Source organism: Phyllostomus hastatus, unplaced genomic scaffold (genome assembly GCF_019186645.2).
Source record: "Phyllostomus hastatus isolate PE091 unplaced genomic scaffold, TTU_PhHast_1.1 phas_contig_17, whole genome shotgun sequence".
NCBI classification, from domain to species: Eukaryota; Metazoa; Chordata; class Mammalia; order Chiroptera; family Phyllostomidae; genus Phyllostomus; species Phyllostomus hastatus.
In genome coordinates, this window is record NW_025333664.1 from 46,188,812 (window position 1) to 46,202,204 (window position 13,393).

Consider the following 13,393-nt stretch of genomic DNA (forward strand, 5'->3'; position numbering starts at 1 on the left):
CTTGTAAACAAAATTACAAGCCTTTAACTGGACTCATTAAGAAAAACAGAGAATGGACCTGAATAAATAAAATCAGAAATGATAGAGGGGAAATATAATCAATACAATCAATACCACAGAAATACAAAAATCTTAAGAAATTGCCACAAATAAGTATATGCCAAGAAATTTGGCAACCTGGGTACAATGGACAAATTTCTAGAAACATATAATCTCCAAAACTGAATCAAGAAGAAGAAAGCCTAAGTAGATCAATAACACCTAGGGAAATTGAAGCAGTAATCAAAACTCTCCCAGCACATAAAACGCCTGGATTGGACCACCTCTCAGGTGAACTTTACCAAACATTTATGGTAGAGCTAACTCCTACCATTCTCAAATTATTCCAAAAAAATTCAAGAACACAGAAGACTCCCAAACTCTTTTTATCAGGACAGTATTATTCTAACTCCAAAATCAGGTAAAGACACAAACAAGAAAGAAAACTACAGGCCAATGTTGCTGATAAATAGAGATGCTAATATCCTCAACAAAATGTTGGCAGAAAAATCCAGCAATACATTATGAAGATCATAAACCATGTTCAAGTGGTATTCAACCTAGGGATTCAAGGATGGCATATATGCACAAATCAATAACATAATACACCACATAAACAAAATGAAAGACAAAAATCACATGATCATATTAATAGACACTGAAAAAGCATTTCATAAAATATAGTAACCATTTATGATAAAAACGCTTAGCAAAGTGAGAGTAAAGGGAGCATACCTCAACATAATAAAGGCCATATACAAGAAAGCTACAACCAACATCATACTCAATGGGCAAAACCTAAAATTTTTCCCCCTAAGATTAAGGAGAAGACAAAGATATCCACTTTCAACAATTTTACTCAACATAGTAATAGAATTTCTAGCCACAGCAATCAGACAAGAAAAAGAAATAAAAGGTATTCAAACTGGAAAGGAGAAAGTAAATCTTTCATTGTTTGTAGATGACATGCTAGTGTACATAGAAAACTCTATAGGCTCCAACAAAAAATTACTCTACCTAATAAGTGAATTTAGCAAAATAATAGGATTAACAAATAATTAACAAAGTTAATATTCAGAAATTGAAGGCATTTTTATGTACTAGCAATGAAATATCAGAAACATAAACTACAAAAAAATCCCATTTACTATAGGAAAAAATAATAAAATAAAATAAAATGCAATACCTAGGAATGAACTTAATCAAGAGGCAAAAACCTGTACTTGGAAAACTACAAAACACTGAAGAATGAAATTAAGGAAGAAACATATGGAAGCATATACCATTTTCACAGATTGGAAAAATCAACATCATTAAAATGTCAATACTACCCAAAGCAATCTACACCATCCCTATTAAAATACCAATGCCACATTTCAGAGATTTAGAACAAATATTAAAAAAATTTAGATGGAACCAGAAATGACCTCCAATAGACAAAGCAATTTGAGAAAGAACAAAGTAGAAGGATAACAATATCTGATATCAAAGTATATTACAAGGCCACTGTAATCAAGAGTCTGGTACTGGCATAAGAACAGACACATAGATCAATGGAACATAATAGAGAGCCCAGAAATAAACCCATGTCTCTATGTTTAATTAATATTTGACAAAGGGGGCAGCAACATAAAATGGAGTAAAAACAGCCTCTTCAATAAATGGTGCTGGGAGATCTGGAATGGTACATGCAAAATATTGAACCTAGACCACCAACTTACACCAACTTACAGGAATGGGCTCATAATGGATCAAAGACATAAACATAATCAATGACACTATAAAAGTCCTAGAAAAAAAACATAGTAAACACAGTAGAATTTCAGATATTCCATGCAGCAATATTTTTACCAATACATCCTCTAGGTCCATGAAAATAAGGAAAGAACAAACAAATAGGGCTATATGAAACTACAAATCTTCTGCATGGTTAAAAAATAGCATCAGCAAAATAAAAAGGGAACCAACCATATGGGAAAACATTTGCCAATGATACCTCAGACAAAGGTTTGATCTCCAGAATATATCAAGAGCTCATATATCTCAATACCAAGAAGCAAATAATCCAAATAAAAATGTGTAAAGGATCTGAACAGACAGTTCTCCAAGGAGTACATTCAGAGGGCGGGTAGGCATATTTAAAGATTCTCAACAGCCCTAGCCATCAGAGAGATGCAAATTAAAACCACAATGAGATACAACCTCATACAGGTCAGAATGGCTATCATTAGCAAATCAATAAACAAGTGCTGGCAAGGATGTGGAGAAAAGAAATCCTAATGCACTGTTGGTGGGAATGCAGACTGGTGCAGCCACTGTGGAAAACAGTATGGAATTTCCTCAAAAAAACTATAAATGGAACTGCCTTTTGACCCAGCAGTCTTGGTGCCGGGATTATACTTTAAGAGTCTTGAGACTTCCCCCTGCACCCAGTTGGAACACGTAGCCAATCTTCTGAGGAAAAGAGTGAACAGTCAGTGGAATCCCAGCTTATATGAAATTTGGAGGCCAAAATTGTAGAAGACATTGAAAAAGAGATGGTAAGGACATTGTGCTGGGATGGGATGGTCCCTGGGACCTGCATGGGAATCAAGGCTGCTTCGGCACCCAGCCCAGCACCTGGTCGGTAGTGGCCACAGGATCTTTGGAGGAGAACCGGACCAGCAGCTCCCTCTCCTACCAAAGCAGGGAAGACAGTGCGGCACCAGGAAAGACTTGGATGCTTAAAGTTGCTGGGAGGAATAAAGATGTAGTGCAAGACACCAGAGGCAGTGTTTACCCGATGGGACTGTGGTCACCAGCTAGGTCATTACCAGAGAAATTAGGGACCTGGGTGACACCTGGAGAAGGGAAAAGGGTTGGGCCATGTCAGACCCAGACCCTCTTAGTCTCTGGTCTGGTTACAACACTGGGCTGTGTGAAAGGCTGGGCACTTGTCAAGAACTGCAGGTTTAAACAAGAGGATTCTACTCAAAAAAAAAAAAAAAGGCTCTCGGCATTTTTCTCTTTTTAATTGTTGTTCAAGTACAGTTGTCTCCATTTCCCCACCACCTAATCAACAAAACAAATAAGCAAGCAAAATATAACCAAAGGCATTGAAATATAACAAAGGGGAGGTGGGAGAGGATAATTGGGGGGATAATTGGGAAGAAAGAGAGGAAGGGATTTTCAGAAACATCTATAAAGGACACATGGACAAAACCCAGAAATACTTAATTTACTGTGGGAGATGAACTGCCCTGAAGATATTGGAGAGTGTGAGGCACCCAAGCTAGCAAACAGGGAGAAAGTGGTGAATTAGTTGCCCCTAATCAGTGTACTTCACAGGCAGTACAACTAGTGGATTAAAGGGGCTGGTCTTGTGCAGATGGACAATTGGGGCCCAGCAGCACATGGAGGATCTGGGCTGGAGGATGGGCAACTCTGTATATTGCAGCCCAGATCTAGCCCCCATCATCCAAAAACCACATTAAGGAATAACAGCAAAACCAGCCTCCCTCTTCCTGTAGCAAACAGGAAGACAAGTATAACTCATTTGGCTGGTTTAAAGAGAGCAGGAGGCTTTTCTCTTTTTCACTGTTCTTCTTTTTTAAAATTCTTTCCATCTTTTCTTTTCTTTTTTTTTCAAGTGAGATGATAAGACCTGGGCTGTTAAAGGTCCAGAGACAGATCAAGTGAGGGAGCACAACACTAATCCCAACAACTGAGGAACTGGGAAATTTCACTTGTCTACCTATAGAACTTGCATTTTATTGTTTATTTTATTATTTTTGTTATTTTTACTTCTTTTATTTTATTAGTAGTTTTTATTTCTCTTCTGTTCAGTTTTTTTGTTTTGTTTGTTTAATTGCATTGTTTCACTGTTATGCCTTGTTCTCTCTTTCATTTTGTATTTTTTTGTTTTAAGGATTTACTTTATTTTTTAAATTGTTTTATTGTTGTTCAAGTACAATTGTCTGTGTCCACCCCCCACCATTCCCCCCAAACCCAGCCATCCCCACCTTTCTCCTCTGATTTCACCCCTTTGGTTTTGTCCATGTGTCCTTTATTATTCTTCCTCAAAACCCTTCCCTCTTTTGCCCCCATTATTCCCTCCTACAACCCCTCCGGTTGCTGTCAGATTGTTACTTTCAATGTCTCTGGTTATATTTTGCTTGATTGTTGGTTTTGTTGATTAGGTTCCACTTAAAGGTGAGATCATATGGTATTTATCTTTCACAGCCTAGCTTACTTCACTTAGCATAATGCTCTCCAGTTCCACCCATACTGTTGCAAAGGGTAGGAGCTTCTTTTTTTCTGCTGTATAGTATTCCATCATGTAAATATACCATATTTTTTTGATCCCTTCATTTACTGATGGACACTTAGGTCGCTTCCAGCACTTGGCTATTATAAATTGTATTGCTCTCTTTCATATTGTACTTTAGTTTCCTTTCTTTTAATTCACTCGTGTTCCAAAAACACACTACTCTTGCTCATATATTTTATATTCTTGTTATTCAGATCATATATTTCTTGTCATATTATTCTTGTTCCAGTATTACTGCAAATAATTGTTATTCCATAAAATTGTAATTACTACACAGCACCTTTCCCTGGTCTTAGTCCATTTCACTATCTTCCTAGCATTATTACTGTTGTGGTTAACTCTACCCTATTGCACACTACACTTACTTTCTATCTTTTATTCTCACTAAATCTCATTTAACCCCACGCAAGCGCTCTATTTTCTGGATTCAGCCCACAATCCTTTTCCCCTCAAACAAGATTCTTATCTCTTTTTCACTTTGTATAAAAAGGGCTGGTTGGGTGAAATAACACAATTAGTGGCACAGTTAATGGTATACTTAGCCAAAGTATCTCCTATCTCTTCTCTACTTGTTGGTAACCTAAATCCCATAGAATACTCTCCCACTGTCTTAATCCATTTTGCCTTCCCCCTGCCACTGGTCACACACAAGATTAGGTGGGAGCTATGAATACCAGTATAACTGCTGGAGGAGAGAACCCACCAACAAAGGAACCACCAACAGGTAAAAACCCAAATACAAAAGTAGAGCCTACACAAACAGAAGAAAGGGCAAACCTAGAGCATCCAGACAAAAAGATCGAAGAGACCATACCACTGAATCCCATAGAATTCCTCCCATAGAAGTTCACCCTACAAAGACAGCTAGAAAGCGGAACATCAAGAATCACAGAAACAGCCCTGGCTGACATAGCTCAGTGGATTGAACTCGGGCTGTGAACCAAAGTGTCGCAGGTTCGATTCCCAGTCAGGGCATATGCCTGGGTTGCAGGCCATTACCCCCAGCAACCGCACATTGATGTTTCTCTCTCTCTCTCTCTCTTTCTCCCTTCCCTCTGTAAAAATAAATAAATAAAATATTTAAAAAAGAATCACAGAAACAAACAAGAACAGTCACCTAAAATAGAGAGACAATAGAAGAACCTGAAATCAAAAGTAATGGAAGACTCCCCACTAAAAGAGCTAAATGAAATGGAGGTAAGGAAACTATCAGATATAGAATTCACCATAATGATTATAAGGCTGCTCAAGAAACTCAAAGACAACTACAAGGAACTGAGTGAGAACCACAACAGAATGAAAAAGGAAATAGAAACTATGAACAAAAACCGGGAAGAAGTGAAAAACACAATTTAGGAAATAAAAAAACACTAGAAGAAAACAAGCAGGTTGGAGGGAGCAGAGGACCAAATTAATAAGCTGAAAGATAAGATGAAAAGAAATACCCAGGGAGAGCAGATGCATGAAATGAGACTCAAAAATATGAAGAGAGCTGAACTCCAAGATAACATGAAGCAAAACAACATTCAAATCATAGTAATACCAGAACGAGAAGAAAAGGAACAAGAGATAAAATCCCGGTTTGAAAAAATAATGACAGAAAATTTTCAAAACCTGGAGAAGGAAAAAAACATTCAAGCTCAGGAGCACAGAGGGTCCCAATCAAGATGAACCCAAAAAAAACATACTCTAAGACAAATCATCATTAAAAGTCTAAGTATTAAAGACAAGAGGGAATTTTGAAAGCATCAAGGGAGAAACAAGTAACATACAAAGGGACTGCAATAAGGCTAGCTGCTGATTTCTCCAAAGAAACACTCCAATACAGGAGAAAATGGCAATAAATATTCCAAGTAATGAAAAACGAAGACCTTCGACCAAGACTACTCTACCCAGTAAGTCTCTCAATTAAAACAGAAGGCAAAATAAAGAGTTTCCAAAGCAAAAAAAATTAAAAAGGCTAAAAGAATAGACCTCCAACAAACCACCACCACAAGATATGCTAAAGGGACTACTATAAAAATAAAAAGTAAAAGGGTGAGAGCGAGAGAGATAGGAACACAGGTACATAGGGAGGAAAATGAATAAATACCTATCAACAACAACCTTAAATGTTAATGGATTAATAGCTCCAATCAAGAGACATAGGATAGCTGAATGGATAAAAAACATGACCTTCACATATGCTGCCTACAAGACACCACCTCAGAAAAAAATAACCCACACAGACTGAAAGTGAAGGGTTGCAAAAAATATATTCCAAGCTAATGGATAGGAAAAGAAGTGGGAGTAGCAATACTTATATCAAACAAAAGAGATTTTAAAACAAGGGCCATAAAAAGAGAAACTGAAGGACACTTCATAATACTCAAGGGAAGAATCCATGAAGAAGAAATAAACATAGTAAACATAGTCACTCAAAACAGGAGCACCCAAATACATAAGAAAAATCTTGGAGGACTTCAACAAAGGCATAGACAGCAGCACACTTATACTAAGGGATTTTGACACTACACTGTCAAAAATGGATAGATCTTCCAAACAAAATATCAACAAAGATATGGCAGCATTGAACAATGTCCTAAATCACATAGACTTAACTGATATATATAGAGCTTTTCATCTCAAAGAAACAAAATACACATTCTTTTCAAATGCACATGGAACATTTACAAAGATAGACCACATAATAAGACACAAAACCAGCTTCAATGTATTCAAGAAAACTGAAATCATATCAAGCATGTTCTCTGACTGCAAAGGACTGAAACTGGAAACCAACCTCAAGGAAAAACTCAAAAACACTCAAACTCATGCAGATTGAATAGCATGCTATTAACCAATGAATGGGTCAAGAATGAGATCAAGGAAGAGATCAAACTTTGTAGAAACAATGAAAATAAATACACAACAGACCAAAACATATGGGACACAGTGAAGACAGTCCTAAGAGGGAATTTCACAGTGATACAGGCCTACCTGGAAAACATAGAAACATTTTAAATAGACGACCTAACCTTGCCACTAAAATCACTGCAGGAACAAAAACAAACAAAGCCCACAGCAAGTAGAAGGAAGAAAACAACCAAGATCAGAGCATAATTAAAGTACATAGAGACTAACACAACAATCCAAAGGATCAATAAATCCAGGAGCTTCATCTTTGAAAAGATAAACAAAATTGACAAGCCTTTGAACAGACTCACCAAGGAAAAAGAGGAGAGGACCCAAATAAACAAAATCAGAAATGAAAGAGAAGAGATTAAAACTGACACCACACAAGTGCAAAGCATTGTAAAGAATTACTGTGAAGAGCTATATGCCAAGGAATTTGAAAGCTTAGTTGAAATGGACAAACATCTAGAGAAATATAATCTCCCAAAATTCAATGAAGAAGCAGAAAACCTAAACACACCAGTAAGAGCTGATGGATTTGAAGCAGTAATTTAAAAACTCCTGACACACAAAAGCCATGGACCAGACAGTTTCACAGGAGAATTTAACAAAGGATTTAAGAAAGACCTAACTCCTAACCTTCTCAGACTATTCCAAAAAATAGAAGGAGAGGGAAGACTCTCAAATTCTTTTTATGAAGCCAGCATCATCCTAATCCCAAAACCAGATAAAGACATAAATAACAAAGAAAGAAAACTTTAGGCCAGTATTGCTGATGAACATAGACACTAAAATCCTCAACAAATTATTGGCAAACCACATCCAGCAACATGTTAAAGAGATCATACACCATGATCAAGTGGGATTCATCCCAGGGATGCAAGGATGGTACAATATTCGCAAATCAATAAACATAATACATCACATAAACAAAAGCAAAGACAAAAATCACATGATCATATCAATAGTTCTGGACAAAGCACTTGATAAGGTAAAGGACCTATTCACCATAAAAACAATTAGCAAAGTGGGAATAAGGGGAGCATTCCTCAATATAATAAAGGCCATATATGAGAGACCTACAGCCAGCATCATACTCAATGGGCAAAAACCTAGAGCTTTCCCACTGAGGTCAGGAACAAGAAAAGGATGCCTGCTTTCACCACTCCTATTCAACATAGTATTGGAAGACCTAGCCACAGCAATCAGACAAGAAAAGGAAATAAAAAGCACCCAAACTGGAAAAGAGGAAACAAAACTGGCATTTTTTTTTTGCAGATGATATTATAGCGTACATAGAAAATCCTATAGACTCGACCAAAAAACTGCTTGACCTAACTGATGAATTTGGCAAAACAGTGAGATACCAAGTCAATATCCAGAAATCAAAGGCATTTTTGTACACCAACAATGAAACAGCAGAAACAAAAATCAAGAAAAAAATCCCATTTGATATAGTAAAAAGAAAAAAAAATAAAATACCTAGGAATAAACCTAACCAAAGAGGTAAAAGAACTGTACTCAGAAAACTACATAACACTGAAGAAAGAAATCAAAGAAGACACAAACAAATGGAAACATATATCATGTTCATGGATTGGAAAAATTAACATCATCAAAATATCTATACTACCCAAAGCAATTTACACATTCAATGCAATACCTATTAAAGTACCAATGGCATATTTCACAGTCATAGAACAAACACTTCAAAAATTTATATGAAATCATAAGTGACACTGAATAGCTGCTGCAATTTTGAGAAAGAAGGGTAAAGTAAAGGGGATCACAATACCAGATACTAAACTGTATTACAAGGCCATTGTAATCAAAACAGCCTGGACTGGCATAAAAACAGGCACATGGACCAATGAAACAGAACAGAGAGCCCAGAAATAAACTAAAATCTCTATGGTCAATTAATATTTGATAAAGGGGGTAGCAACATAAAATGGAGTAAAAGTAGCCTCTTCAACAAATGGTGTTGGGAGAACTGGACAGCTATGTGCAAAAAAAAAAAAAAAATGAAACTCAAGCACCAACTTAGACTATACACAAAAATAAATTCCAGGTGGATAAAAGATTTAGATATAAATCGTGACACCATTAAAGTCCTAGAGGAGAACATAGGTAGGAAAATCTCAGATATTTCATGCAGAAACATCTTTACTGACATGTCTCCTAGGGCAAGGGACATAAAGGGAAGAATAGAGAAATGGGATTAACATTAAAAAGCTTCTGCACAGCTAAAGAAAACAGCATTAAAATAAATAGAGAACTAACTATATAGGAAAACAATTTTGCCAATGATACCTTGGACAAGGATTTGATCTCCAAAATATTTAAGGAACTCACATGACTCTACTCCAGGAAGACAAACAACCCAATTAAAAAACTCTGCACAGCTAAAGAAAACACCATTAAAATGAATAGAGAACTAACTATATAGGAAAACAATTTTGCCAATGATACCTTGGACAAGGATTTGATCTCCAAAATATTTAAAGAACTCACATGACTCTACTCCAGGAAGACAAACAACCCAATTAAAAAAAATGGGCAAAAGTCTTGAACAGACACTTCTCCAAAGAGGAAACAGAGGGCCCAGAAGCATATGAAAAGGTGTTCAGCATCACTAGCCATCAGAGAGTGCAAATTAAAACCACAATGAGATACCACTTCACACCGGTCCTAGTGGCCATCATAAACAAATCAACAAACAAGTGTTGGAGAGGATGTAGAGAAAAGGGAACCCTATTGCACTGTTGGTGGGCATCAGACTGGTGCAGCCACTGTGCAAAACAGTATGGAATTTCATCAGGAAACTGAAAATGGATCTGCCTTTGACCCGGCAATTCCACTGCTGGGATTATATCCTAAGAGCCCTGAAATATCATTCCACAAGAACCTATGCATCCCAATGTTCATAGCAGCACAATTTACACTAGCCAAGTGCTGGAAGCAACCTAAGTGCCCATCAGTAAATGCATGGATCAAAAACTATGGTATATTTACACAATGTAATACTACACAGAAGAAAGAGAGAAGGAGCTTCTACCCTTTGTAACAGTATGGATGGAACTGGAGAGCATTATGCTAAATGAAATAAGCCAGGTGGTGAAAGACAAATACCATATGATCTCACCTTTAACAGGAACCTCATCAACAAAACAAAGCAAGCAATATATAACCAGAGACATTGAGATTAAGAACAAATGGACAGTAACCAGATGGGAGGTGGGAGAGGATAGTGGGGTGGGGAAAGGGTGAAAGGTTTACATGAATAACTATAAAGGACACATGGACAAAACCAAGAGGGTTGGGATCAGGGAAGGGAGGTGGGGATGGCTAGGGTTTGGGGGAGTTGTGGAGGGAAACGGCAAACAACTGTACTTGAACAACAATAAATAAAAAAAAAACCCAGATGGAAACTAGAAAAAAAAACTAGCATACATTTACACAATGGAATACTACACAGCAGAGAGAAAGAAGTAGCTCCTACCCTTTGCAACAGCATGGATAGCACTGGTAAGCATTATGCTAAGTGAAATAAGCCAAGGGCAGTGAGGGACAAATACCATATGATTTTGCCCTTAAGTGGAACCCAATAAACAAAAGAAAAAAGCAAGCAAAATATACCCAGAGACATTGAAATTAAGAACAATCTGACAGTAACCAGAAGGGAGGTGGTAGGAGACAATGGAGGGAAGAGTTTTCAGGAACAACTATAAAGGACAAATGGAGATAACTAAGGAGGGTGGTGGAAGCAAGGGAGGGAGATGGGTTTGGCTGAGATGGGGGAGAGTGGTAGGGGGTAAATGCAGACAACTGTAATTGGACAATAATAAAATAATTTAAAAAATAAAAATCAATTTTAAAAGTTCTTTAAAGGGGTAAATTGTTTGATATATTTATTTGAATACTTTAAAAATATAGTAAATAGTCAATTTTAAGTTTGACCCAACTTGTACAATAGGCCAGAGCTTGCTCTATATAGAATGGAATGATGCCCTTCAACTTCAATGTGCAAAATAATGAGTGTGATCATGTTAAAATGCAGATTCTGATTCAGTAGTTCCAGGTGGTACTCAAGATTCTGTAATTCTAACAAGATTCTGGGGGGACAGATGCTGCCAGTTCTCAACTAGCACATTGGGTGGCAAACTGTAGAGACCTAAGTTGGGCCTGCCTGAAGATTTTTTTTTCCACATTTGGGGCTTATACAGCTAAAGGAGAGGTTACTCATATTACATAACTACTGGCTTCTGTCCTTCCTTCCTCCCTTCCTTCCTTCCTTCCTTCCTTCCTTCCTTCCTTCCTTCCTTCCTTCCTACCTTCCTTCCTTCCTCTTCCTTCTTTCCTCCCTTCCTCCTTTCTTTCCTTCCTTCCTTTCTCTTTTTCTTTCTCTCTCTCTTTTTCTTTCTTCCTTTCTTTTTTTTTCTTTTGAAATCCTACAAAGAAACACAGTCTAATGAGAAAGAATTCAGAGGACTTTTTTATTGTATCCTTAATATGTAGATGTATATCTAAAAGTTGAGCATTGTTAAGGCAAGGAAATTTCTAGTCTGAATCTGGGACTATGCTGAAAGGACAGTAAGCATGTGTGTTGAGCTACTTCTAATACCTATATTGGAATGTACATGTGCATGTTCTTCAACTGAGAATTTTGTCCATATACAGTATTAATGGTATGAGTGTTCTTGTTATATATCTTTTAAATCTGTATGGGATATTCTAAACACTTTCTTCTTTGGGGTTCTTGCTTGTTGGTTTGTTTGTTTTCTTGAATGAGTAGCAATGGACTTGGAAGAGTACACCTGTATTTTACAGATAATTTTCCTTGTAGACTAGGTTTACCTGAGTTTCAGGATTTTTGCTGGCCATGATATGTTTCTGTAGAACTGAAGTGGTTACAACTCCTGCAGAGTCTTCTTTATTGGAAAAAAATACTTTATAAAGATAAAAATAATCAGTTTCTGCTTTACTTTGGCTGGCTTCTCTGATAGAACTTTTTAAAAAAATTGGCAGGTTAGGTAGGGCTGGAATATCATCTCACTCTCTTAACAATGGTGCATATTGGCTGAATAGTACACCTGAAACAACAAGGGACTGGGTGGTTACCTGTTTTTCAGGTGTTATTTTTCTTGTTTCACCTGTTTCCTTCTCCTGCAGGTGGTATGGATTCCATGAGGCAAGTGTAATCCTGACATCCAGCCTTACAGCCACAGCTTGACACCCAGTTGGGCAGGAAGGGCACCATGGATGGCTTAATTGAACAGAAGAGTGTGCTGCTGCACAATAAAATCAATGATGCTGGCAAGCAGAATGGCTTAATTCACACCAGAAACTTCATGGCTGAGAGCAGAGATGGCCTGGTATCTGTTTACCCAGCACCCCAGTACCCAAACTGTCGGGTGGTAGGCAGTGCAGCAGTGGCCACCCTGGAGAGCAGCAGGGATGAGCCAGTCCAGCACCTTCTGGACCCCAACACCCTTCAGCAGTCAGTGGAGTCCCACTACCATCCAAACATCATCCTCTACTCCGAGGGCATGCTGTGCTCCTGGGGAGATGGTGTGGCTGCCGACTGTTGTGAGACCACATTCATTGAGGATCGGTCCCCTACCAAAGAGAGGCTGGAGTACCCTGATGGAAACTTCATTGACCTCTCAGCTGATGACATCAAAATTCACACCCTGTCCTATGATGTGGAGGAGGAAGAGGAATTCCAAGAGCTGGAGGTCAGAGGATGTGTTTGTGATAGGCCTTCGGGAATAGGATGTGGAAATTTGGTGGGAACTCACAAGTACCTGGCAAAAATTAGAGAATAAAACTAGTGTGAAAAAATTAAGAGAAAGTGAAGCATCCCTGGTGCCCCTTAACTCTTTCCTATTTGTAGAAGATGAGAGGAGTAGAGAGAAACTAAAGGACAAAGACCCAGTTAGGGCTTCAGGAGGGATTATGATCAGAAATCACCTAAGCTACTAGCTGTTGGGATGCAGCTACAAATGGATTTAAAAGTTGTTTGCACTAACAAATCACTTAGGGACTCCTGCTTACACCCCCCCAACAGGAAAGATGGGTCATTGGCAAGAGTGAGCAAGATTAGAGAGGGCCATGTGGGCAATACAAGCTAGAAATGCATGTGAGGTA

At 37.8% G+C, this 13,393-nt stretch overlaps 1 protein-coding gene across 3 annotated transcripts in view; it reads left to right on the forward strand.

Moving 5' to 3' along the window:
- The window catches only part of SYNDIG1 (synapse differentiation inducing 1), a 226,800-nt gene that overhangs the window by 92,002 nt on the left and 121,405 nt on the right, over positions 1-13,393 (forward strand). For all 3 annotated transcript variants that reach the window (XM_045833609.1, XM_045833607.1, XM_045833608.1), the window contains one exon: positions 12,416-12,981. In XM_045833609.1, coding sequence (XP_045689565.1) covers positions 12,502-12,981 — 480 coding nt within the window. In that variant the 5' untranslated portion in view covers positions 12,416-12,501. The remainder of the gene's footprint in view (positions 1-12,415; positions 12,982-13,393) is intronic.